This window comes from Topomyia yanbarensis, chromosome 3, assembly GCF_030247195.1.
Source record: "Topomyia yanbarensis strain Yona2022 chromosome 3, ASM3024719v1, whole genome shotgun sequence".
NCBI classification, from domain to species: Eukaryota; Metazoa; Arthropoda; class Insecta; order Diptera; family Culicidae; genus Topomyia; species Topomyia yanbarensis.
Window position 1 is genome coordinate 27,202,098 of NC_080672.1, and position 27,387 is coordinate 27,229,484.

Sequence of the window (27,387 nt, forward strand, 5' to 3'; positions counted from 1 at the left end):
TCCCCGCCGACTTTTAAAGCTAAACCCACAACAACCAGCAGTTGTCGACCTTTATCCGCACAATTACAGTAAATAACATAATCCAAACAAGGGGGTGGGCGTGGCGTAGTTGGTAAATCGATTGCCTTGTACGCAGCGCACCTGGGTTCGGATCCCGACCCCGCACATAGGGTTAGAATTTTTTCATAAGAGATTTTTCTAACCCGAAGAGGCGAATGACCTTAAGGTTAAAACCTCTATAATCAAAATAAAAAAAAATAATTCAAACAATAACCCGACGGCTTTCGGATGCAGCCATGCTCAATTAGTGCAAAAACCCTTAATTTTCCGTAATCTTTATTTCCTCCCTGCTTCGTCATACAATCGCTTGGTTTCGGTTTGCTTCATCCTCGCAGTATTTACACGATGAATTAATTAATTTTCAATTCCTAAAAATATTACATCGTCCTTATTTCATATCTTCGACTGCCACCTTCCCCCTTACAGAATATTTTCTAAAGTCTCAACAGCCAAAAGCCAGAAGCATCTCCTCTTCTCCGTTAGATCCTACTGCCTTGTTTGCCATTTTTTGCTGAAGCCTCTCGAGGCAAGTACATAGCAGCTTCCAAGATACACTAAAGATACACAATTAGCAGGACGACCAAGTTTTCAATTTCTCAATCCTATCGTCGGTCCTTCCGTCGGTCGTCGTCTTCAGTTTTGTTTTCAACATCGGAGCGGTTATCACATTTATAGTCCATTTTATTTGTTTTTAGAATCCTGCTAGCCGGTCCCAAATCCCAACCCTCTCAACGACCAGGAAAAGAATACAATTCCCCATGATTCCGCCCGACCGCTCGCCTATTCTGGCAATAGTTTTTTTCTTCTGCAGTTTTCTGCAGCGCACAACACAAAATAGCTAGTTTTACTTCAATTTTATTGAAACAGTTTTCCTCCAGACATGTAGAGTAGCACTTGTCTCAAGTTTTTCGTCTACTGTCTCGACTTGCCTTGACTATAGTTCGGCTTGTTCCGTTCTTGGCTGGGTTTGGGACTACTGGGACTCGGCTGAACCGGACAGTGTCCTCTTCTCGATAAAAAAAAATACTAGCAACAGCAGAGCAGCCGGCCGAACATAAAAACAGCAAAAGCCAAACACTGTTTGCGATTTATATTTTTTTTTGTTTGTTTGTTCCACTAGGTTTTTCTTTTCTATCGTCGTCTTTTCTCCACTTTTTCTCTGGTTTGGATAAGTTCTGCTGGCTCTTGCCGAATGTTTTGGTACGGCTATATAAAAGATAAATTCTGTTTATAGATACACACATGTGTGGGAGGACGACTTCCGTCTGCTTCCAATTTTAGGACATTTTTCTTCGTCTGTTTACCCACCAGTTTTTTTTTTGCTTATGTTTATTTTGAACGAACGAATCATATTTGCGTGATGTACAACTTTTCTTCTGACTGTTGTTTGCTGAAAAGCCGGTGGGTGCGGGCGCAGTAGGCGGTGACATATTTTCCAGACATCTTAAATCAAAGTTTGCCTTATTTGTATTTCTCGAGTACTTTTTCAAATGGACGTAAGTAACAATGAGAGATTCTCTTTGAGGTCTTTCTCTTCTGTTCATTACTCGGCCATTTCAACATTTACTACTCTACTCTTTGCATAATATTGTAGTAAAAACCGTCGGCTTTCGATATGTACTGGAAAATTAGTACAAAGTGTTGTAATGACGTCGTAATAAACAAAAGAGAAAGTAAACAAAGAGAGGCTCTCAATGTTACTTACGTCCATTTGAAAAAGTACTCGAGATTTGTCGGTTCTGGTGACTTTTTTCCTGACCCTACTCTAGGCAGCAGATATTCTAGCAGACACACACATAAATTGGATTGGGCATTGAGTTATGATACTTTGTCATTGGATATTGAAAATTTACAGCCTGACCAAATCAACAAGTTCAAACGATTATTGCAATCAGGAATAAGTTCTAGTGAATTTATCGTTTTACTACAACGCCACCCACCCACCAGATTTTCATTTAATTTTTTACGCCACTTCCTCGCTCGTTTCATGTAAAATGTACAAAAAATGGGCCAATATCTCCAATCGCGTTTATTTTTTTCCTTATCTAGTTACGAATTAAGGTTTACGAAGGTTGTGAGCGGAAAAGCTCTAACATAACGAGGAGAGGAGGGAAAAAACGAACGATACTTGCACAGACACATACACGCACGTACATGAAAGCTGAATCCCACGACGCTCACTAATCAAACTCGTGCGCTGCTGCTTGTCGTGAGTGCGGAAACGATTCACGACTAATATTACAACCGATTGTTAGCTGCGATGTTCAGCAGGAAGCCAAAGGACGTGACTAGTGCCAGGAGTCGTAGCAGCAGTAACATCCAACAACTTTTCTTGGGATCTGCAAAAAAAAAGAGAGAAAGTACATATAAGAATCATATCACAAAGTGTAACCGAAACGACTTAACCGCCCTCCCTTTTTTTTGGGAGGAAGGATCTCATATGTACGCGAGGCAAGTCACCACGACCGGGGTTTGAAGTTCGGTGAGTGAGATAAAATAAAATCTAACCTGACTTGACATGCCACCGACCGACCTCCGACGCCTACTTGATGGGGATGGGATCGTGTTCATGAATTCAGACGGGAGTGCTGAGATTGTCACTTGAAGAGTTAACGTATTGTGGTTGGATCTCGTTTGGAAACAAAGCATTCTCGACATGATTCGATTCCAATATTATGTGTAATATAAAAGTTTGGAAGCTTAAACATTTTCTACTGCAAAATTGGGATTAAATAGATTACACTATTCAACACACGATCGGGGAGCAGAACGAAAAAAAATGGCGAAACTTTAGGGTCCCAAGAAAACCCTGGTGAAGAATTTTATGAAAAAAAAAATTGGAACGGAGCTTCACAGTTTAAATCCAAAGTTTGTATGGAGAACTAGGGGTGTTCAAGAGGGAAGATATCAATGAAAATGATCATCTTAAATTTTCGCATAAAGTCTTACATAAAATGCTTATTACATCGAAAAAACAATCTATGCAATTGTTTAGCCCGGACGAATATAATTAAAGGGGTGAATGTTGATTTCATAATATTCGAAAAACTACAAGGGGCAGCCCTATGAGGCTGCACTAACTGTATACGTAGGACTACACTAGTTAATGTCGGTTAAAGCCCACAATAAACAAATTACAATTACTAGTTAATGTGAAATATATCATTTTTTAGTATATTTGCATTAATATTATTTTAAATATGTTTTCTTTCGTACAGTTTAGGCATAACTAAGCTGACCAACTCTGACGAAAAAATCCGTACACCATACCGCAACGAATCGTAATCATTCACCACGCTCAGGCAACCGCACAGTGGTCGCAATGGTACCAAAACGTGCGTTTAATTAATGGTGCTCTAAGAGTTGATTTTAGCGATTTGGTGTGTTAGGAACACTTTTTCAGAATGGAAGCCCCCTTCTTTTGATGTATGCTGTATTGTGATCAGTGGCGTAGTAAGAAAATTTTTCGGGGGGAGGGATATGATTTTTTTTTGTATGTATATGAAAAAATGTTCAAAAACTTTGTGAGCAGGAAAAAATGTTCAAAAACCAAATCAGGGAACGGGTTTGGGTAGACAAGGTAGGAAAGCTGGCTGTTGGTATAGAATCAATGCTCTTCCCCTACGAGGACAATCTGGGCGGCAAACTTCAGACTGTCTAATTTACTACGCCCTTCAGTTCCCTTGTGCCATTCAGTACCACTTCCTCGCTGAGCTTCCGACTGGTTCGCGAACTACTCGGTCTAGTCCCCGATGATAGATCTAGCCTACTACGACGAAAAGTTCCCCGGCGAGAGAAGTTCGAAAGCAAGCCAACCAGCCAGGTGCTGCTGTCAGTTCGGCAATTCCGGTAGAGTAGGACATCCGGTTTGCTGGAGCCCCGGCGCGGCTGGTGGTGTATCGTCGCGATCTACGCGGTCTCGTTCCCGCCGATGAATCTGACTGTAAGCTGACGGACAGGTCCCAGACGAAAGAAGTTCTCCCGATACCAATTCTTATTTGGTTTCAGTACTACTTGTACTCACCGTTAGTGACACATCGTCCACGAAACCAACGATTTTCACTTTCTTGGGCGGCCGAAATAATTTCATGCAAACAACTTTCATAAAATATACAAATTTTTCGTACATATGATAAATCGTTCGTAGTTCTATCGAAACACTTTTATTTTTTATTACGAGTTTTTCGTGAAAACCACGAAATGACTTTCGTTAGCTTATTACGAAACAGCTTCATTCAGCAAACGAGTCGTTCGCTGTTATATACGAATATCTTTATAATATTTACGAGCACCATTCGTCAAACCGTCCACGTCAAAAGAGCAATATGAAGCAATTGTTGCTATACGTCAGATAATTGTTATTGTCTGACTATTTAGTAGTCGTATCCGTGTCCGCCGATTGCAGGAAGATTTCCTGAGCCTCTTTCGCTTCCAGTTGATTCAGAATCTGGAGCAGTACAGAATCAGTTGAGCCGTCGCGAACTCGCTCGTTGATTTTGTATGAATAATTTTGAGTTTTTCTCTGCCGGAGCAATATCGGTGCTGTCAAACATCGATACTAAAAGATCGAATGCGACCAACGAAATCGTTTGTAATATACATAATCGTTTATTAAAATAAACGAAACATTTCGTTTCTTTCACGAAAAATAATGTCGATAACTTTCGTGCAATATAAACTAAATAAGTAAAATTTACAAAAACTTTCGTTCATCAAGCGGCCATTTCTTCGTACCACAATAAAATCGATTTGGCCACATCGATTTTTTTAAATAAAAAAAAAACGATATTGTCAAACTTCGATCCCAAAAGATCGACTGAAAACAGTAAGAGGCTAATAAGTACGAAAACTTTTCTAAGCTAAACGAAAAGATTTCGTGCGACCAACGAAATCGTTCGTAATATAAACAAACGATTATTAAAATAAACCAACCATTCATTTCATTCACGAAAAATAATGTCGCTATCAACGATAACATTCGTGCAGTGTACATTAAATGTGTAAAATTTACGAAAGCTTTCGTTCACCATACGGCCATTCTTGTTCATGAAATGAACGAAACTTACTATTTACAATGCACGAAAATACTTCGTAGCAGAAAACGACGAATGAATTCGTGCATTGCATGATCGATTTCATTATATTTACGAATTGATATTATCAGTGCATCGTACATCCCATTCCAAAGTGTTGGACAGAGAATGGAGCCCTGAGTAACGTCCGCTGCGACTCGCAGTTTTGTTCGTCTGGTACAGCAGTGCTCTACTCTAGAAGTAGCTCTTCATGATCTGCCTCATTCTTTTATGCCACGCTGCGGCATTGATCTATTCGGGGCTGGATGATCCGGTGACTTCCCTGACTTTGGCAGCAACATCAGTTTCTGCACCTTCCTCATTTCGGGGAAATTTCCATCATCTAAAGACTTCAGTAATAGCATCCTGAACATGTCCGGATATGCCAGGATCGCAGCTTTCAGCGCCACGGTTGGTATTCCATCCGGACCGGGAGTTTTCTTTGATTTTAGTCACATCGACGCGTCTTTGAGCTCGTCGTTAGTCACTTGCCACTCGACTGTGTTACCTCCTTCTTCTTCGCCGTACGGTGTCGGTGACCAGGTAGTTGAATTGTGATTCTGGAAGAGACCCTCAACGATTATCTTTAGCTTACCCGGGCATATTTCAGCTGGTGTCGACGGACCCTCGGCTTCGTCATGACGACTCAGTACGCGTCCCCCAAGGATTGGCGTTTATTTCTCAGCACAGCTACTTATGGCAATTGGCTTGCTAAGCTTGATCTCCCGTTTTAAAGAGTCCCTACCTTCTAGATACGTCGCTTGCGCTCCTTTCTCACTTTCCGATCTTTCGCTCTGAGCCCGCCTGCTAATGACCTATTCTAACTACTCTAATGGTGGATATATCGAAATAAAAAAAAATCTAACTATTTTGTTTTGACAAATAAAGGTAATTGTTTGTTTTATGAATTTAATACTACTTCGCAATTTTTCCATCGCAGGTGGATACTCATCCGACCACGTCCGACCGTTGGTTTGAGAGCAATTTGAAAATTGTAGTTTTTACATAATTTTGGTGCTTTTTATAAAACATTATAAGAAAATATAAGTCTTATTTAACTGAATCGCCTGCTAACATTTCTTATCAGTTTCGTAAAATGTTTACCGTTTGTAATAGTCATAAATTTTCGATGAAAAACCCTCACCTCCCTCCCTCCTCACCTTTTCAAACCAGCAGTAGAACTTGTAGATGACGAACAAAGAGTCATCGAGGAATGTTAACGTTACACACTTTTCTTTAGTATAATGTAGCACTTCCGAAAAAAGTTTTTTATTACTTTTGTTCATAGTTGATAAACTGAAAGTGTTTTTTTCAGCACAAAATCGTCATCTCCACAACCATTTCGGCCAGTGGAAAAACACCCAACCTCCCACCGTTGGCAATCAGCGATTACGACAAAAACGACACGATTAAAGTGAGTCACACAGCACTGCAATTTTGTTTTTGTTTCGTACTTTTTCATATATGTTTTTACTATGCTTTACCTGTTCACTCATAATAAACGATTATTTTAGTTTCCCTTGAAAAAGGTCGCCAGACACGGTCGAAACGTCGGGCAGTTTTAAAAACAATTCGTTTGCTCAAGCTAAATTGACTGAGAAAACCGTAAATATTCACAGATAACATAACAGGTTTTGGAATGATCATCAATAAAACAAGGTAATGTATGTATTGTCTCCAATGTATATATATATATATATATATATATATATATATATATATATATATATATATATATATATATATATATATATATATATATATATATATATATATATATATATATATATATATATATATATATATATATATATATATATATATATATATATATATATATATATATATATATATATATATATATATATATATATATATATATATATATATATATATATATATATATATATATAATTTAGAAAATTACATTTGTTAGAAAATCGTCCTACTAATGTTACTATAGCTTCCATTCACAATGGTTTCATTTAGGTTGAGTTTTGGAAGAAATATTAGAAGAAAACAAATTTCACACTGTTAAGTGGATTTTTATGAAAAATGTGCTCAAGATCAAATATTTAACCTTCCCTAGGTGTTGGGGTCAATATGACCCAAAATGAACTTTCAAAATGCGCTAACTTTTTTAGTTTTGCACCTAGCAGTTTGGAATTTCTTAATTTTTCTTTTTCATGGAGCGCAACGATTTTCAATTGAGTTCAAAATTGTCGGGCATTCCTGAAAGGCTGTACAAAAAAAGTTACGAATAAGCTGTTAGCGGGTCATATTGACCCCGATTTCGAACTTAGTTTTAAGGCACATTTTCAGCCAAATCTACATGAACTTGTACCCAAATTGTTTGTTGAAGTTTCAATTTTCAGTTTCTGGTGAATATTACTGTTTTTGACCAGGTTGGCCAGTGGGAATCGGTGCCGAATGGGGTTCCGGATTACAATTCCGATGCCGATTCCGGCTGTATAATAGTATTTCATATACTATTGAACATAAGTGATCAATCATTGAAACTGATCCCAAAGTTTTGTAATATTCTTGAAAACTTATATAAAATCCCATCTAAAATGATAGTGATACTCTAATTCAAATACTTACTCTGGATTATACGTGAAAATTATTCGGAAGATCCGGAACATCCGTAAAACTGGCTAATTTATGAATCTAGAATTCTGAAGTTTTTTCGAAAACATTTGTCCACATTGCATTGGCATAAATTCGTAGTTCCGAGTGAAAAATTGACTATTGTTCACATAGTGACCATCCAGAAGATCCGGCATATTTGCTGAACTGGTCTATTCATAAAATTGGTCTTAGAACCTTAGGTCTTAGGTGTTTTGTTTTTAGTGTTTCTCAAATTCTCATTTGAATGAGTTCGTATTTATGACCTACACATGTTCTTCACGAACCTTGTCCTAAAGCTCTGAGGTATTTTCGAAAACATATAAGGGTACACTGAAACCACCATTTACGAACTCTTTTTTTACGTACGTACAGTGTAGTATGAAGTCGTAAACAGTTTGATTTATTTTTAGCTAACAATTACTAATAAAAGTTGGGTACTTTCGGAATGGGGTTAACGGAAGTATGTAACGGAAATCGATGTCGTATGTCATTTTGAAATCCAAGATGGCGGCTTCCGGTATAGATGAATTCTCTATAACCTCAGCAATATGGGTATTTTCGGAACGGGGTTGACGAGTACATGATGAAAATGGATGTTTGGAACATATTGTAAGGATTAACAAGAATATTGCTCAACCGGAAGTCGCCATATTGGATTTCAAAATGGTTCCAAACATCCATTTCCATCATCTACTTGTCAAGCCCGTTCCAAAAATACTCATACCTAATAATTATTGAAATTTTGTGAACTGCTTTGACGAAACGAATTTTGCAAGGAAGGCGAAGCGAATTTTTTTTTTACGAACTAAATCCCAAATAACGAACATATTTTTTACCAACCAAACCCCAATAGCGAACACTTTTTTTACGAACTAATTCGATTTACGAACCCCCGGTTTGGTTCGTGAATGGAGATTTCAGTGTATATCATTCGCAGAAATGTGTACTTGTGACTAAGATAGGGACCCTATTGGTAACATAGTAACCTTTCGGAAGATCCGGAATCGACTCTCGAAGTCTGGAGTTTTCCCAAAAAAATTTCTTTCATAATTATTATTGCAAAAAAATCGTATTTGTGACCGGAACAAAGACCCTGTTGGTTTCGTGAAAACTTTCCGGAATATCCGTAAAACGGGTCAGATCATATGCTTGGTGCTGGAGCTCGGACCAATGCATATATGTACTGGAAACTATAGCTCTGTGATTATTTAGAAAGTACTTTTATCAGCATTCTTGAAAAATATCGTTGCAGTTTTTTTTTGAAGTATCATTAGAGTTCTTACTTGTGACTTGACTTTGTACCGTATTGGCTGTGTCGTATCTTCCTGGAACATCCAGCATATCCGTAAAACTGGACAATTGATAAGCTTTGTAGGTATTTGTAGTTGTATTTGTAGGAGTCTCAATGTGCCTATTTGTGCTTGCGGTGATACAAGAACCCAATTGGTATCATAGTAATCAGGAACATCACAGATCGGTCGTATCATGTACAAATTTAATATATACATTCTCATTTTTGTTTTGTTTGCATTTATTATTAGTATAAACCGGTGATTTATGATGACGGTTCTGCATACATCTTTTTATGCCAAATATGACCCCATTCGGCACCGATTCCCACTGGCCAACCAGGTCAAAAACAGTTATATTCACCAGAAACTGAAAATTGAAACTTCAACAAACAATTTGGGTACAAGTTCATGTAGATTTGGCTGAAAATGTGCCTTAAAACTAAGTTCGAAATCGGGGTCAATATCACCCGCTAACACCTTATTCGTAACAAAAAGTTAACACCTAGGGAAGATTAAGTTTCTTTTGAATTATAATTGCAAAATAATACATAGAACAGCAGAAAATAATTTTGTCCAGGCTTTCGGCCTAGTTACCCCATGCGCCGTCTACTGCATGGCCCTAGTTTTCGTGACATTGTAACGTCACAAGCCGTCACAATCCTTCTTGTTAGATCAGCCTATCAACGTACTTGATTCCATTGTTCGCCGAAGAAACTCAACAAAGAGGTTTTCGTTAAAGGCTTTCGTCTTCCACTTTAGCTTGCCGCCCGTCCTTCTTCGTGCTGCAGCAGGGTTTTATTGGCCGATGCGGTAGCGAATCGCCTGGTGGTCTCTATGGGGATACTTCTCTCACACTCTCCAGTCCATGTTCGCCGTCAGTCAAGGACTACAGAATGTGGCGAAATTTCTCTCGGTGCCGATATCCGTTTCGTGAACCATTAAGCTCCTAGCTCCTCGCTTGTTATAGTTCTCGGAGGTTGAGCTGGCCTACACAACGTGCCGACAGGTAGGTGTCGAGTCTGCAGCGAATTTTCACTACAAGGAAATATTTTCACAAGATAACTTTTGCAAATGAAACTTTGAGAATTTCATTTTAAATATTAGACATATTTTTGTTAAACATATTAAATTATTTCAAATTTCTCCAAAATATTTCGGGGGGGGGTTTCGTCCCCAAACCCTCCCCCCCCCCCGCTACCACGCCACTGATTGTGATTAATTCACCTAAAAGTGAGATAGAAATTTATTTCTAGAAACTTTCGAAATAGAGTCATGATGTCAATAACAAACTTATAGAAAATTCTACTACGAGAAAACTTACTAAACATGCCAACTCTACAAAATGCAATGGTGTTGAAATACTGCGCGTTGTTCGTGGAAGTCACCCAAAAATCATTTTTTCATTTTAACTTTTTTTTCTGAGATTTTTTCAATACTTTAATTGCTCAAAGAAGTTGTTGGAATTAAGAAACTACAGGTATTTGTTGAAGACATTAAAAAAAATTGTTTCAAAACTTAAAAGTTATTGAATAAAGTAAGTTATAAATACCGCCATTTTGAACGTCAATTACTAGAAGATGTGGAAATATGTGGAAGACATTTCGATTCTATGAGAAAGAAAGTGGAAAGTACTCAAAGAAAAAATACTAGTCACAACGAGCATCCACTGGCCTGTATGTAAAAATTACCTTCCAACATTGCATGTTTTGTATTTTGTAACAAAATAAGTAGGACTTTTTCAACATAACTTTTTGTGGTGATTTTTTCTATTCGTCAAATATGCCAAAAAACACTAGAAGTATCAATGTAGACGTATGAATCCAGAACTCTCAGTTTATGTAATCTTAAAATTACGAATTATTCATAAATTAACACGATAACAAATGTGCATATAGTCGTGATTCGCTGGCTGAACCACAGCCTCTGTCCAACTAACAAATTTGATTCGCTAGGTGGACCGACTGACAAATGTTAAAATCTCTCCAAAGGAGACGTCAATACTGTAAATCCATCCATTCACATCTCTAATTACTGTCAAGTAGATTGTCAAAGCAAATTTGATATGAGATTTTAGCGTTCAGAAGCTTTTTAGTTGGACAATGGTCCACCAAGCGGAGGTCCTACTAAAAAGTGATCTAGGTACAAAGTGACCCACCAGCGAATCACGACGTTATTAAAAGATGCGCAAAAATTTGTGACTGTGGTAAAAACCAAACTGAAAAGGTGTAAGCCGTTTTGATGAAACGCCAGAACGTGGTCAGAATTTCCATTAATTCTTTTGTTTTACAAATTGATTTTAATCCTTCAAAATGCGTGTGCAATTCACATTGAATGATTAAATATTTGAAATTAAAATTTGTCTGAGTTGTAATTCCTTTGAGTTTTATTTTTTGGAATATTACTTTAGAAGTTACGCAATATTTATTTAGAGTCTTTCGAGATTTTGACTACGATCGAAGTTTCTTATTTGATGCGTTTCATTGATCTTATTCATATGATGGTCATATCAAGGAGACGTTCCTGGTTGACGGTCTCGATTATAGAGAAAATACCGCCAAATAATTCATACAGAACTTCACGACATTCCCAGTGAGAGCGGTTGGTGTTCCGCTTGAAACTATTGGCTACCTGGCTTTTGTCATCATTGCGGCTTCTGGTTTTCAGCTTCTTCCCAATCCAGACCTTTTGCCTATAACCAACATTTCTGAAACAGTTTTATTACGTTGGTGAAAGTTGAAGTAGACACTTTCAAAGATCTAGCTAACTTGAGATGCGAGTAGTTCGGATTTTCGGAAAGTGCAAACAAAAATTTGATATGTTACTTTTTACTTGAAGATTATTTTTATGAAATGTTACCAATGTAAAACAAGGTTTTGTTAAAATCCAAAGGGTCTGGATTGGAGAGAATCAAAAGCCGGAAGCCGCAACGAGTACAAAAAGGGTTGCCAGTGGTTTCTAGTGGAATTCAAAACGGTTCGAAGCCAGAAACAGACAGGGAGAGATGTGTGAGATATCTAGTTTGGAAGATTTTCTGTATTCGTAGCTTGAAAGGCGGAATTTTCGTTGTAACCGGGACCGTCAACCAGGAACGTTTTCGTTTTGCCATCATATGAATACGATAAATGGAACGCATCAAATTGGAAGCTTTGATCCGAGTCACTATCTCTAAAATCTGTAAATAAACATTGCTTAACTTCAAAAGTGTATCAAAACAAATGTTTCAAAATGGCAACTCATGTTTAAAAGAAGGAGATTTGTTTTATAAAGTGAATTCATATTACAAACAATCTGTACCAACAGTGCAACACAAAATTTGCTGAATTGTTGCAACTTTTGAGCAAGACTATTCTATTCGGCATACAGTCTTTTAGCACAACATTGTCTGACATAAGACATTATATGGTAGTTGGCCATTTGACAGTCGTGTAGTATAAGCACAGAATAACATACAAAACACTATGATAAATTCCTTTACCCTTGTGAAGGCAAGCTAAAATCCTAACATTAAAGGGCAAGCCGGGCCTCTCAGGCCCGTCTAAATTCCAGCTCCTTTTTGTCGTTCTCATATAGAAAGGTTATGCAATCGGTCAAAATTTCGACTTTTCAACCGAGTCCCGCAGGGCCAAATCTCTTATACCATTCGACTCAGTTCGTCGAGATCGTAAAATGTCTGTATGTGTGTGTATGTATGTATGTATGGATGTATGTGTGTGGCAAACAATCTCACCGATTTTTCTCTGAGGTGGCTGGACCGATTTGAACAAATTTAGTCTCAAATGAAAGGTACAGCCTTCCCATCGGTCGCTATTGATTGTTTTATTGATCCGACTTTTGGTTCTGGAGTTACGTGTTGAAGAGTACAATCACACAGCAAATTTCCATAGAAACTGATACCACCATGATATCCAAATGATGCAATATATATTAAAATATGTGCAACATTACTTGGCTTTGCATGTCTAGATCATTAATGACCCACCGAAGGCACTTCGACCACATTGGCCAGCTATGGCGGTTATTGATGCCCCGGGGGAACTTACCAAGTTCCTAAGATAATGTCATACCTATTTCTCAGCGAATTCTTTACAGATTTTTACAAACTTGGTTTCAAATGAAAGGTACAGCGTTCCCATTGGCTTCTGTTGAATTTCTAATTGATCCGACTTCTGGTTCCGGAATTACAGGATGATGAGTACGAACACGCAGCAAATCCCGATTTCAGCGTATAAGGCGATATATGTAAAAAGGCAAATTTTTCCAAAAGGTGAGTACTCGGAAGATCACGCTGACTGTCAATTGGTTCTGAGCTCCATTTCGTTTGAACACGACCAATAAATGTTTCTGGATTGCTATTAATTTCTTCTGATGCATAACCGGAGTACATATTCAGATTTTTCTTCCGAGTCGGCATCAGATTCATAGTCGGAAGCAATATCATTCACATCTTCTTCTTCGCTTTGCAAATCAGTTTCGGAATCGTCTGCTGTTGAATTTGCTCGAATTTCTTCCATTATTTCAGATTCCTTGAGACGATTGAAAACATGGGGAGATCGTCTTATAGCCATTTCAATTTTTTATTGCTTTTAGATCCTACAATTTGAATAATTACGACAACTATAACACAAAGAATAGAAAACAAAAATAGACAATAACGACAGAGTTAGGTTATGTTGTATCCAAATAATTGTCAAGTAGATCACAGTGGGTAAAATAAAAGTATTTACCCAAAAAAATATGACACACGTCATTATCGTATACAATTTTTACATTTCTTATAAAAGAAATGTATAGAATTCGCTCAAACTTTCAAGATTTTTTTTATAAGAAAAGGTAAACATAAAATCAATCAAAAAATGAAAAAAATTTCTGCTAATATGAAGATGAACTCATCAAAATGTTTTTTTCAGATAAATATTAATGTATAAAACTCGTGGTATTCCTAGTAAATAATGCAAGCACACCGGGCCTGCCAGGCCCGGCTTGCCTTTTTGTGCATGTAAAAAATTCAAACATAGCTGCGCATCACTCCATAGATGAAAATTTCACAATTCTTTATTTTTGTTATAGATTTCAAAGCTACTTATCAAAATTTCCATGCCCAAGCTTATACTGCATACACATTTTTTTGTAACTAAAAAGTTTTAACGTTCTATGCTATATTTCACCCTAAGGAGGAAAAATTGGTAAAAAACCAAAATTTCTCACTAGGGTGCAAATTTGTTGGTAAAAACCAGTCTTTGTACAGGAGGGCACAAATCCTTATTTCATACTCTGTTGCGTTTCGGCTTCGCCTCATCAGAAACCGACACTAACTTATTGTCGGAATAGATTAGCGCCGGCTGATGAGGCGAAACCGAAACGCAACAGAGTACCAGTCCTATACAAAGACTGGTTTTTACCAACAAATTTTCACCCTAGCGAGAAATTTTGGTTTTTACCAAATTTTCCTCCTTAGGGTGAAATATAGCATAATGCTTTCGCATTGGCCTGCTAAGCCAAGACAAGTTTCGGCTTCACTGTGTCTCATCGGCATAACCAGAACTTCTGCTCGAACGGGACATCAGTCGTTCGATTGAAACACAAAGTGTGTTTTAGTTTAAAGGGATTTGCGTCAAGCCGGCGCTAATCTATTCCGACAATAAGTTAGTGTCGGTTTCTGATGAGGCGAAGCCGAAACGCAACAGAGTATGAATTTTAACGTGCCGGGCCTCTGACACCCGCTTGCCTTTTTGAGGGTTGAAAAATATCGCTCCACCAATTAAGCCAAAACATTAACTTCACCTTTGTTCAGAGAACAAAAGGTGAAATCCGAAATCTTGTTAGCTGTCGCAAATTGATGCGGAAACAGCTTAAAGCTGTAATTTTATTCAGAGTTAGATAACGCATGTAAACAATATAAGTAACTCACAAATTTCGGTGTGCGAATCAATTTTAATCCGGGGAAGACTATTCCTCCACTTTAAACTATCTGTGATCAAAATTCTAGGTTAAGCATGAGCTCCAATGCGTACAGCTTTAGTTCTACTCACTGTGATAATGATCTGTGATTTTAGTTTTAAGTCCTAGCTGTAAGTTAGTTTAAGTCAATTTAACACTGAAAAGAGCAAACAACTTTACTATTAAATTTTACAAGCTTTAGATTAAAGCAAAATGAACTCCTGCCTCCTAACTTACGTCTGATCGCGTTCGATGTTGCAAAGAAAAAAAGATTGTGCAAACGGAAATAACTGCTGATGGCAAGCCATGTCATCTTCCCGCGTCAATTGACAGTTCATACCGGTTGACGCGCCGCTTGCATTAGGCCGCGTTCACAGTGGTTGCGTTCGCATAGTAAGGCCGTGTCCACACTGCGAAGCAGTGCTGGCGGTAACATCCTCTCCCCCGTAACACTGGTCACCGGTCCCAGTTTTACCATCTGGCTCAACCTCCAACACGGCCAATTTTGACACCGGTCTACGCAGTAACCCCCTCGCAGTCTGAACCACAGCTTGCCGAACGCGTCCGTCTTCGGCAGTCGCAACTTCCTTCACTCTTCCACGTAGCCAGCCATTTCGGCGAGTGTCATCAACTACGAGGACCAGATCTCCAACAGCTACGGGAGTCACTTCTCCGAACCACTTCATCCGCTTAGTGAGCATCGGGAGGTATTCCTGAACCCAACGCTTCCAAAATATGTCCAGTTGATGCTGTATAAGGTTCCAGGAACTCTTCACCGCATAGGCAGGGTCACTAATGTTAACAGCCGGCTGACGCACTCCCTTAGAGCTTCCTAATAGGAAGTGGTTTGGTGTTAGAGCCTCACCTTCGGCAGCGTCTAAAGGTAAGTAGGTAAGTGGTCGACTGTTGACGATACCCTCGGCTTCGACGACTAACGTTTCCAGTCCTTCATCGTCCAGCTTTCGATCGTTCTTGTAAGCAGCTTCCATTGCCGACTTAACTGACCGCACCATCCTTTCCCACGCGCCACCCATGTGAGGTGCTCCTGGCGGGATGAAATTCCACTTTGTATCTTCATTTGTGAACGTCGCTGCCAATTCGTTTTCGATTTCTTCCTGCAGCAAACGTTTGGCACCTTGGAAGTTGGTACCATTGTCGGTATAGATTTCCGCTGGCGCTCCTCGCCGACAAACGAAACGGCGAATACACTTGACGCACGACGGTGTAGACAGGCTATGGGCAACCTCAACATGGACGGCACGTGTGGTGAGACACGTGGATAGGCAGATCCAACGTTTGGCAGCGCTCCTTCCCACTTTCACCAAGAACGGCCCAAAGAAGTCTATGCCGGTGTAGGTAAACGGCCGACAGAACGATGACAATCGAGCCACAGGCAGCGGTGCCATTCGAGGAACCTTCGGGTTCGCTTTCGCGACTTTACACCACTGGCATGCAGCCGCAACTTGCTTCACCACCGTCCTTAACCGTGAAATGTTGTAGTACTGCCGAACTTCATTCACTACCGTCTCCGAGTTCCCATGCCGGCAGGCTCGATGAAAGTCGTGGACCACAAGCTTCGTTACATGGTGTTTTCTTGGGAGAATCGCCGGGAACCTGGCATCGAATGCGGCATGTGGTGCGGCTCCAATTCGTCCATCAACGCGCAGCACTCCGTGTTCATCCATTGTCGGCGTTGTTTGATACAAACGGCTTGTCTTAGGCAACTCCGTTTGTCCTCTCGTAAGCGAGGCCATTTCTGCGGGAAACTCCTGCCACTGTACCATCCGTATTATCGTGCTCTTCGCTTTTCTCAGCTCGTCCTGACTCAGATGCAGTAGTTCCGGCTTCTCATTTCTTCGCCTCCGCTGACAGTTGTCTATGAAACGGTGTACATATGCTACTGCTCCAAGAAGTCGTCTCCACCTTGAGAACCGGGCGAAATCCACCACACACTCCGGAATAGTCGCTCCTTGGATCACCAAGCAGGGCCGTAGTTCTTCTTCAGGAGCCGTTGATGTTTTCACTTGCTCCGGCCAATTGTCTTCGGACAGCCGCAAAAACTTAGGTCCCTTAAACCATTCGTCGCATTCTTTCGGGCATGAGTTCTTTCCCCACTTCGTGGCAGCGTCCGCTGGATTCGATTTGCTGGGAACCCACCGCCATTCAGCTACATCCGTTGTAGAAAGAAGCTCTCCTACTCGGCAGGCAACGTACTGCTTGTACCGACGATGATCGGCTCGTAACCAGGCCAGCACTGTTGCGGAATCACTCCACAGAAACCGCTGTTTGACTTTAACACTGTGGTTCTCCTGCACGAACGACATCAAGCGGCTGCCCAATACCGCTGCTTGAAGCTCCAAACGGGGAATCGAGAGGGGTTTCAGTGGAGCGACCTTTGTTCTTGCCGCAACTAACGAGCATTCGGCTTTGCCTTCTATGTCAATCACTCTGAAGTATGCTACAGCAGAAAAGGCAACTTCGCTCGCATCGACGAATACGTGCAGTTGCAATCGTTTGTACGTCTGTTCGGTCGCTTCCTCGAAGTAGCACCGCGGAATACGCAGATCTCTTATCTTCGGGAACAGAGCGGTCCACCTAGCCCAACGTTCGAATATTTCTTCCGGCACCCTTTCGTCCCACTGCAGTCCGGCTCGCCACACGTCCTGAAGTAGGATCTTGCCGTGCACGAGGTACACACTAAGAAGCCCCAGTGGATCAAATATTCCCATCAAGCACTTCAATATCTGTCGTTTAGTTGGCCGCTCGTCTTCATTTAATACACGTTGAATTTCCTCCTTCAAATTCATCGAGAACCGCAGCTCATCGTCGGTCGTCTGCCACAGCATGCCGAGCACTCGATCGCCGTCCGTTGTACTCAAGCAGAGATTCTTGCTGGCGTTGGTAGCTTCCTCGTTCAGTCCGCGTAGAACTTCGGCACTGTTCGACAACCAATTTCTAAGGTGGAATCCTCCTTTCTGATGGATTGCTCCGACTGCGCGGGAAACTCTTTCGGCCTCATCCACACTCTCGAAGCTATCCAGATAGTCGTCCACGTAGTGGTTTCTCTGGATTCCCTCGACAGCTCGGGGATAGCGAGCGACGAATTCTTCGGCGTTTTTGTTCTTCGCATACTGGGCTGATGCTGGCGAACACGTGGATCCAAAGGTCGCCACGTCCATAATGTACGTTTCGACAGGCCTTGATGGATCGCTCCGGAACAAGAAGCGCTGAGAATGACGATCCGGTTCACAGATTAACAACTGGTGGAACATTTCACGGATGTCTGCCGAAACTCCCACCTTGTACTGACGAAAACGCAGCAGAACTCCGGGAAGCGAAGATAACTGATCCGGGCCTTTTAGTAGCATGGAGTTTAGGGATATTCCATCTACTTTCGCTGCCGCGTCCCATATAAGGCGGACTTTGCCCGGTTTCCGGGGGTTCGTAACTACTCCTAACGGCAAATACCACACTCGTTTAGGATCGGCTAGTGCGAGCTCCTTCTGAGTTGCACGGTGCGCATAGCCTTTCAGCTGATACTCCGCTATTTGCTTCTTCAGATTGGCTGCCAGCTCGGGATCTCGCAGCATCCTACGCTCCAGACATTCGAAACGCTTCACCGCCATGTTGTAGCTGTCCGGGAATTCTATTTCGTCGTACCTCCACAGTAGGCCAGTTTGGAATTGTTCTCCTACTCGGATAGTCGTCCGCTCCATAATCTCCCTAGCTCGCGTGTCTTCTACAGATTCCAGCACGACTGGCGGTTGAACTCCGGCATCCTCCATAGAAAAATAGTCTTTCACTGCATTGTGCAGCTCCTGGTCGCCGGTACCGGCACATTCACAAGCGTGATAATTCAACGAATGCGTATCCCTACTTTCACCACCGCCGAATATGCACCATCCTAACCGTGTTTTCACGGCAATAGGCTCGGTTCTCTTTCCTTCTCTTGCCTGCAGCGGTACCGTGAGGTTCGCATTGTTAACGCCGATCAGCAGACGGGGAATCGCTTTCGTGTAGCTAGCGATCGGCAGACCTTGCAGATGGCGGTAGTGTCGCGCCAGCTTGTCGTAATCTAGATTCTGTTCCGGTAAAGTAAGCTCATTTACAGTACGAACGTCGTTGATCGTGAACTGCTTGTTGCTATTGGCTCCCCTGATGAAAACTCTCACTTGCTTCGATTCCGATTCAACTCTGGTGACGTTTCCGGTCCACTTCATACACAACGGTGTCTTCCGACCGTCGATACCCAATTGCTCCACCAGGCTGTTCTCGATGAGCGACAAGTCCGAACCATCATCCAGAAATGCGAAAGTTTCAATGGTCGCTCGTGGCCCACGGAGAACGACAGGAATTATGCGGAAAAGAAAAGTCTGCTTGCCTTGCCGATGTGTATGGTTCTGAACAATCGACAATTCTTGGGTTGGTCGCTGGTTTGCATTGGATCGATTTGAATGTAGCAGTGCATGATGACGGTAGGTACATCCATCGATCACGCACAGCTTCGCGTTTCTGCAGCTTCTCTTCCCATGTGCGTTGAGACAACTCCGGCAAAGACCTTTATCTCGTACGAAGTTCCATCGGCTGTCCACAGTATACGCCTTAAATGCGGTGCATTCTGCTAGACGGTGACCTGATTTCTTGCAGCATATACACGCTCGATCCTTTTCGCTCACTACCTCACGAACGGATTCTGCTTCGTTGCTATGCGTGTTCACCGCTCCTTTGTGTCTCGGCTTCTGCTGACTACTGTTACTTTCGCCGGTGTAGTTTGACACACTGCAAACGGCTGTGACGACTTTGAGCATAAAATCTCCAAACGCCTTGAGGTTTACTACCGGGTGCTGTTGTATGTAGTCCGCCCACTGCATCTTGGTGTGTACAGGTAGCTTCTCCACCAGCTCCATCAGCAACGTAGGATTCGAGAGATGTTCCTGCTGTCCCGCTGCTTCCAGGTGGTCGCAGAGGCTGCGCACAGCCATGCCGAAGTCGATTATAGTTTCCAATTTCTCCGCCTTCGGTGCCTGGACACTGCGCACTTTTTGTAACAATGCACCGATTAATAACCCGGGTCGCCCGTATAACAACCGAAGAGTATCGATCACTTGAGGCACTGATTCCGGAAGCAGCAACCTGCTTTTGACAGATTCGTACGCGTGCCCTTTCAGGCAACGTTGAAGACGCGAAAGATTCTCGGCACTATTGTAACCGCACGCCAGCGAACTATTCATAAAGCTACTGATGAAGATTGGCCAATCAACAGGATTGCCAGAGAACGAAGGTAGATCGCGGGACATCACTTGACGCGCGGCTAGCTGCGAGGGGGAGGGGGTGTATTGTTCAACGACAGGCAGTCCCGGCGGAGGGGGAACTATGCCTGTAGATAGTGACGGATTTACGTGTGGCATAGGGCCAACATTTGACAGTTCCATATTGGGAAAAACTGTCCCATTTGCCAGTGGCGTATGGCCTACGATTGGCGGTCCCGCAGTTGCGGATACTAATCCGGAATGTATACTTGGATTTGCCTGTGGCGCAAGGCCAACATTCGATCCCGTCGAGGGAAAAACTGTATTCATGTTGTTCGATGGAACCGTGGCCGAGGCTGCCAACGTTCCGAACTGTTTCATTATGTGTTGGAGGGAGCATCCATAGTTGGATGGTAATGGTACACTAGTAGGTGGATAATTCAGTGGCTTACCTTGATGTGCTACGGGGGGAACGGGGGGCTGGACTTTACCTCTCGAACCTGCTACCTGCTGTCTCTGAGTGATCGCGCCGGTATACTGCTGCTGATCACAAACGGTGAGACCCGGTTGTTGAGGGTCGAACAAATTGCCCAGGGTTGTTACTACGGGGGGCACGAGGAATTCACCCTGTTGACTCCGATGTGCCTTTGGGATCGCGCCGGTATACAGCTGCTGATCCCGAACGATGAGACCCGATTGGTGAGGGTTGAACGAATTTCCACACGTTGGCGCTACGGGGGGCTGGACTTTACCTCTCGAACCTGCTACCTGCTGTCTCTGAGTGATCGCGCCGGTATACTGCTGCTGATCACAAACGGTGAGACCCGATTGTTGAGGGTCGAACAAATTGCCCAGTGTTGATACTACGGGGGGCACGGGAAATTCACCCCGTTGACTCCGATGTGCCTTTGGGATCGCGCCGGTATACTGCTGCTGATCCCGAACGATGAGACCCGATTGGTGAGGGTCGAACGAATTTCCACACGTTGGTGCTGCGGGGGGAACTGGGGGCTGGACTGCGGGGAGCACGGAGAATTCCAATTGTGGGTTCTTAGGTGTTTTCGGCATCGCGCCGGTATACTGCTGCTGATCTCGAGTAACCAGACCTGGTTCCGATGGGTTAACCACCTGTCCCAACGTTGGTTCTCGATCGCATAATTGCATGGCCGGGGAAGCTGCTGCCCCGCCTGTCGGTTGATCCATCTGCTGACCATGCGCGCTTGCACCCTGTTCCATGCACTGCTGTTGCCACTGCTTTACTCTATCCTGGCTCGTCCTGTGACTGATCCGGCTCCTATTACTAGCCGTTTCTTCCAACTCCTCCTCCAGCTGGTGTTTCTCTGCTAGATGACGTTGCTCTAATTCCTGCTGCTCTTTCAGTCGCTGCATCTTCATCCGTGCCGCCTTTGCGCTGGAAGTGGGAGTGCACACACTCACCGGCAAACAATGCCTACATGTCCACGGCCGGTCTGCAACAGACGATGTGACTTGAGCACATGACATGTGCCACCAACCATCGCATCGGTCGCATTGAACGCAATCATCGGCCGATTCCGGATGGGCGCAGCAAACACAATCCGATGATTTTCCCTGCTCGGGCGTTTTGAGGTTGGGATCCGTATTTGGCATGGTGAAATTCAGCTGGGCACAATTCGATACCTTTCCCGGCCACGAAATTTCTTTAAGATTTTGTTCAGAGAACAAAAGGTGAAATCCGAAATCTTGTTAGCTGTCGCAAATTGATGCGGAAACAGCTTAAAGCTGTAATTTTATTCAGAGTTAGATAACGCATGTAAACAATATAAGTAACTCACAAATTTCGGTGTGCGAATCAATTTTAATCCGGGGAAGACTATTCCTCCACTTTAAACTATCTGTGATCAAAATTCTAGGTTAAGCATGAGCTCCAATGCGTACAGCTTTAGTTCTACTCACTGTGATAATGATCTGTGATTTTAGTTTTAAGTCCTAGCTGTAAGTTAGTTTAAGTCAATTTAACACTGAAAAGAGCAAACAACTTTACTATTAAATTTTACAAGCTTTAGATTAAAGCAAAATGAACTCCTGCCTCCTAACTTACGTCTGATCGCGTTCGATGTTGCAAAGAAAAAAAGATTGTGCAAACGGAAATAACTGCTGATGGCAAGCCATGTCATCTTCCCGCGTCAATTGACAGTTCATACCGGTTGACGCGGCGCTTGCATTAGGCCGCGTTCACAGTGGTTGCGTTCGCATAGTAAGGCCGTGTCCACACTGCGAAGCAGTGCTGGCGGTAACAACCTTTTATAAACGATTCTAACAAGTAAAGACAAATTAGCTAACCCTCAACTCAGAATGACCGGCGGCGAGGATTGTCTGTTACTCTATGGTATAAATACCAGTTGGCATAACCTAAGGAAATACTTTCGAATGTATTTAGTGTCACATGGTTGAGTGAACCGAGCAATCGGGTGGATCGCAAATTTGCGTACGAAATATTTCAAATGCAACAGAAAGATACTGCTCTAAAACCAACCAAACCAAAATATGCATTCATCTCGATTTTAATATAGATTCAAGGAAAGGAAGGATCACAAGTTTACGTACAAGAGTTATTTGGTATACAGCTTCAAAGAACTGCTCATGTTTGAAAGAAGGAACCAATTCGAAAGGATAACAGGTTTGCTTGCGAGAAGCCGCCGCTTTCGACGGCACATCCTCAGAAGCTTGTCATCGCGTCAGTTCCTTGACTTAGGTAATGCGCAAACCTTTGGCTTTACAACAAAAAATGAATAAAAACATTAACTTTTCTGAGCAATGAGGCATGCTAGATGGCTTTCGGGGGAATGGTATACAATCGAAAAGAACTATTTTTTCAATAGATTTCTAGCTTAACCGTTTCTGTGTTCGAAAAATCTACGATGATGGAGGCGGCGCTTATGCTTTGTGTTAAATTAAAAATATTACACAAGAACTGCCACAACTGCTAGATTTCTAGAAGGCGAAAAAATCTTAATTATCCAATTTTAATGCAATTTCAAAGAATTAAATATGCATTGAAGACCTTATAGAAGAATACAACGATTTATGAAACTGGGAAACGTGGGAAAATTCGCTTGTTTAGAGCAGACCGTTTTGCAAGGATTTAACTTCTACCAAGAGTGACATTAAACATACAAGGGCTTCCCGGTATAACACGACTTATAAAGGCTTCAGATGATTTTTCTGAAATGTATGCGTGAGAAATCAAAAGCAGACTTAGCCGAAACTAGCAAAAACTTTCCAGTTACCTTAATTTATCATTATTTTCTCGGAAGCATTGTTTTGATGGTTTCGCTATGATGATGATGATGATGACGATGATGATGATGAACTACATAACGGAGGCAATAAAGTTTTCCCCCGCATAACCACGCGCAAACTTCCTTACAAACAAAATTGAATGCTATTAACTCAACGATGAAAGCAAACCACCCAGCAAAGAAGTTTAGCTTCCGTACAGTCATTTGTTGGTTCAACTAAAGAAGTAAGTAGCTCCCGCACTAGACTGGTTCAATTTTTGACTTTTAGCTCTACCAGGCTTTTCTAATTCCTTTTATGGTCCTTAGTAATTGTGCAAATTTTGGTACCGATTGGTTGTGTCTACGGACCCTCCAAAAATTTCAAAGTTTATATGGAAAAACGGTTAACATTGAAAATAATTTTTTTAAAAATCACCTCATCATTCAATTAATCAGAACACTATATATTTCTAAAGGTAATCTTCTACTGAACACATTCGTGGAACATTAAAAGTTTATGAAAATTCGCTGAGAAAAGTTATTAACTAAAGAAGCAGCTTGACTTCAGAACAAGTGAATTTTATTATTATTATTATTATTAATCCCATCCCATTGTAATCTGCTGTATATATGACGAGGACCCAGTGGCGTAGCCAGGGGGGGGGGGGGGGTTTGGGGGTTAAACCCCCCCCCCCCCCAAACCAAAATTAATTGGATTGAAAAAAAATTGATGCTGACGAATTTAATTTAATATTCCACAAAATATTTTTGGAAAAATATTCTCTGATCACTACATTGAGAACTGTGTTTAAAGCGTCATGAGAACTTTTGGAAAATTGTGGGAAGGGGATCTTGTAACTTATCTCTTAGCCAAAATCCCATAGTTGTCAAATTAGTTCAATGTAAAATAAAATAACTGTCTGAATTATTATGAGCTCATTTTTGGAAAGATGCTTCAAAATATGGATTAGAGACAATTTTTCGAATGGGAATCTAAATTTGAATAGGTTGATTGCATATAAAACTTAAGCATGTTTACCGAAAACTTACATACATTTCAACATTTGCTGAAAATGTATTTTTTTAGATTGTGTAGAGTTTAGACAACAATTCAATATGGTTAACAACAAGAATAACATTTCAGAAACTAGTTGAAAGTTGATGTAATTTTGTCTCTAGCAGGTCAGGATCGGTTTTATGAGCATAGGATTTTTGTTGTATTATCAACTATAAGAATAGCCTCTTAGCAGGATGCAATGAATGGCGTACTAAAATTTTGTGTGCTACGTACTAGTACTGCAAGTTGTGAGGTTGACTAATGAAGAAAAGTAAAATTAATGCTCGATAAATTTTTAACGGTCACGATCACATTCATTCGAAACTGCCAAATTTCGATGTTAAGTAACATTGAAGAATTTCAAAACGTAAAACTGTTCATCTGCTGATAGAATAATTTTGACGGTTAATCCTCCTAGAAGTAATTATAGACAAGAATTACTCTTCAACCAAATTTGGGTCGAGACTTAATGTCTCCAGCAAAGTTTTCGAAAGTGCTATTTCAAACAACTTTGTCAAAGACATAAATATCCCACATATTCAGAGTATCGAAATATAGTAGTAGAAAACCTTTACAACAAGCTATTCTGAAATTACTGTATTTGATTAATCTCTTCTGCGGTAATTAAATAATAAATTCACATTGCGTTCAAGGTGCCTTTGAAGCATACAAAGAAAATAAGGGAACTGGATATAAAACAAATAATTCCCAGATATTAAAAGGACTCAAAAACACAAAGAGTGATTCCATTTTCAGGAGCTAGCATCAATTCGGCGCTAGCTTAGTCCGCCCACCAAGTTAGTGTCAGATTCTGATGAGATGAAGTCGAAACGCAAGTTTCAGTTCCATCCATCCATAATTTAGTTATAGGTTTTGTGTTCTCAACTCGCAATGATTGTTTCAAACAATTTTATCCGTAGCGCAGAAAAAAATAGATTTCACCTAAATTTTTCTTCACTAAGTAGAAATATAGCAGGCCCAGTCCATTTAAATCCCTATATGTTGAATTCATGTAGCCTTCATATTTTCAACAAAATTGTTTGAAATGACATTATCAAAAACTTTGCTGAAGGCACCATGTCTCTTAATATTTTTGAAAAATTAATTCACCATAATTACCTCTATGAGAGTTAATCACTAAAATTTCTATATCAAAGCAGGCGCTGTTTTATGTTGATAACTTCCCGAAGTTGTCAAACCTTCAAAGTCAAGGATTATTATATTAGGTGATCTTGACCGTTGAAAATTTTTTAGATCATTTATCCCACTTTAAAGATCGCAATTTTTGACTTCATTGACATATTATACAAGAAAATAATCTATAGAGGTTTGAAAACTGTTCCATGTTGATCCTTCTTGTTTATAGACTGGAATGACATCTGTTAGACTACTTATGTTGTTGATTTTTCAATAATTTATCAAACTCATATTAAATTTTAGCATTTTTTCAAAAAATTTGCGATTTTCAGCAAAACCCCCTCCAAACCAAATTTCTGGCTACGCCACTGCGAGGACCACATTTTTTGTTCAACAGTCCTTTCCGGGATAGGCCCTCGGCATGATACTGTACCTTGATGTGGTCCGGGGGCTTTTCCATCAAAGCAGTATTACAGTGATTATATCACATAAACTTGGGATACGATTATTTTCTTTTTAGTTAAGCTACATTGTGATCAATTTTAGTACTTAACTTGGCGACCTTTATTATCCACTGCCATGGTCAAATAATATACAATGTGGGTTTAGGGCCCAATTCTCTCTGCAGGCACCTCATTCCAAACGTACAAACGTGGCATATGCGATAACACAAACCTGATCACAAATACGAACGCCCGCGATCTCGCCAATATTCAAACACCCCGATTGATTAGGTGAACGTTGAAACCTAAGAACCTAAACTCGCGCAATCATGAATCGGTCACGTCCGGAGGTCTCCGCCCTTGATCATAGCAGCCCAAATTCATGCCTTTAGTTGGACCAATAGAAATAAAAACTAGACAAGACGTCCACGTGCGAACGTTGAAGAATGCGCGAACATGCGAGTGGCCACACGCTTATAAAAATAATGTGTCCACGCGAAGTTACATACTAGCACACGCGACATAAACGTCCACATGCAAACCCTCGAGTCCTTCGCGATCATCCACGCACGACCACACCCACGATCTCGTAAAAAGTATAACACCCTGGTGACCAAGTGAATGGTTTAGCACTTATAAATTAACAATCTCGGTCCCGAGAGTGAACCTCCAAATGCCCGTGTTCGCGCGATCATGAATCGGTTTCATCAGGAATACCCTTTTCTCGGCCCTAGTAGCATAAGTCCAATGCCTTCAGGTGGACCAATCAAAAATATAATGCTCATTTCCACTAAACTACATAAAAATCAAATACACACAAAGTCACATACACGCTACAAACAAATATAAAAATGCTTGAGCCCTTCGCGACCATCCACGCAACTCGCGCTCTTCCAGACATTATAACATCCCGGTGATAATATGAACGTCACAGCACTTGTAATAACTCAAACGCAGTCTCAAGCGTGAACCTACAGTCTCCCGCACTCGCGCATTCATGAATCGTTCGCGTCCGGAAGTCTCTATCCTCGATTCCAGAAGTCTAGGTCCATGCCTTAATTAAATCAATTAGCTCTACAGTTCCAGTAGGACAACTCTCGAAAAAAAATCGGCATATTATTAATACTCAATAACAATACTAACTCTTCTCTTTATTTTTTTTATTTATTTTCGGTCTCATGCGTTATATTGAGTTCTACAAGATGACGACACGAATGAACTCATGATGAATGAAGTTCATGTTTGACAA

The 27,387-nt window shown here is 41.1% G+C and overlaps 2 protein-coding genes across 8 annotated transcripts in view; both read right to left on the bottom strand.

The window, feature by feature from the left end:
- Positions 1-333: 333 nt before the first annotated feature.
- Positions 334-27,387, bottom strand: part of LOC131686846 (uncharacterized) — a 50,071-nt gene continuing 23,017 nt past the window's right edge. The window contains exon 5 of the mRNA XM_058970840.1: positions 334-2,399. Coding sequence (XP_058826823.1) covers positions 2,299-2,399 — 101 coding nt within the window. The 3' untranslated portion in view covers positions 334-2,298. The remainder of the gene's footprint in view (positions 2,400-27,387) is intronic.
- LOC131693415 (uncharacterized) lies at positions 14,857-22,427 on the bottom strand. Of its 7 annotated transcripts, none has more exons than XR_009306249.1 (4): positions 22,056-22,427; positions 15,230-22,002; positions 15,085-15,149; positions 14,857-15,023 (listed from the first exon to the last, which is right to left on the bottom strand). XR_009306249.1 is itself a non-coding variant. In XM_058981202.1 (4 exons), the coding sequence occupies exon 4, from the start codon at positions 21,868-21,870 to the stop codon at positions 15,364-15,366; it is 6,507 nt and encodes a 2,168-aa protein (XP_058837185.1). In that variant the 5' UTR covers positions 21,871-22,002; positions 22,056-22,115; positions 22,177-22,241; positions 22,322-22,427; the 3' UTR covers positions 14,857-15,363. The 7 variants fall into 7 exon arrangements, 2 of the variants coding, with proteins under 2 accessions (XP_058837185.1, XP_058837183.1); XR_009306248.1 differs by having other exon boundaries at positions 14,857-14,910; positions 14,964-15,023; positions 15,085-22,002; XM_058981202.1 differs by having other exon boundaries at positions 14,857-22,002; positions 22,056-22,115; positions 22,177-22,241; positions 22,322-22,427.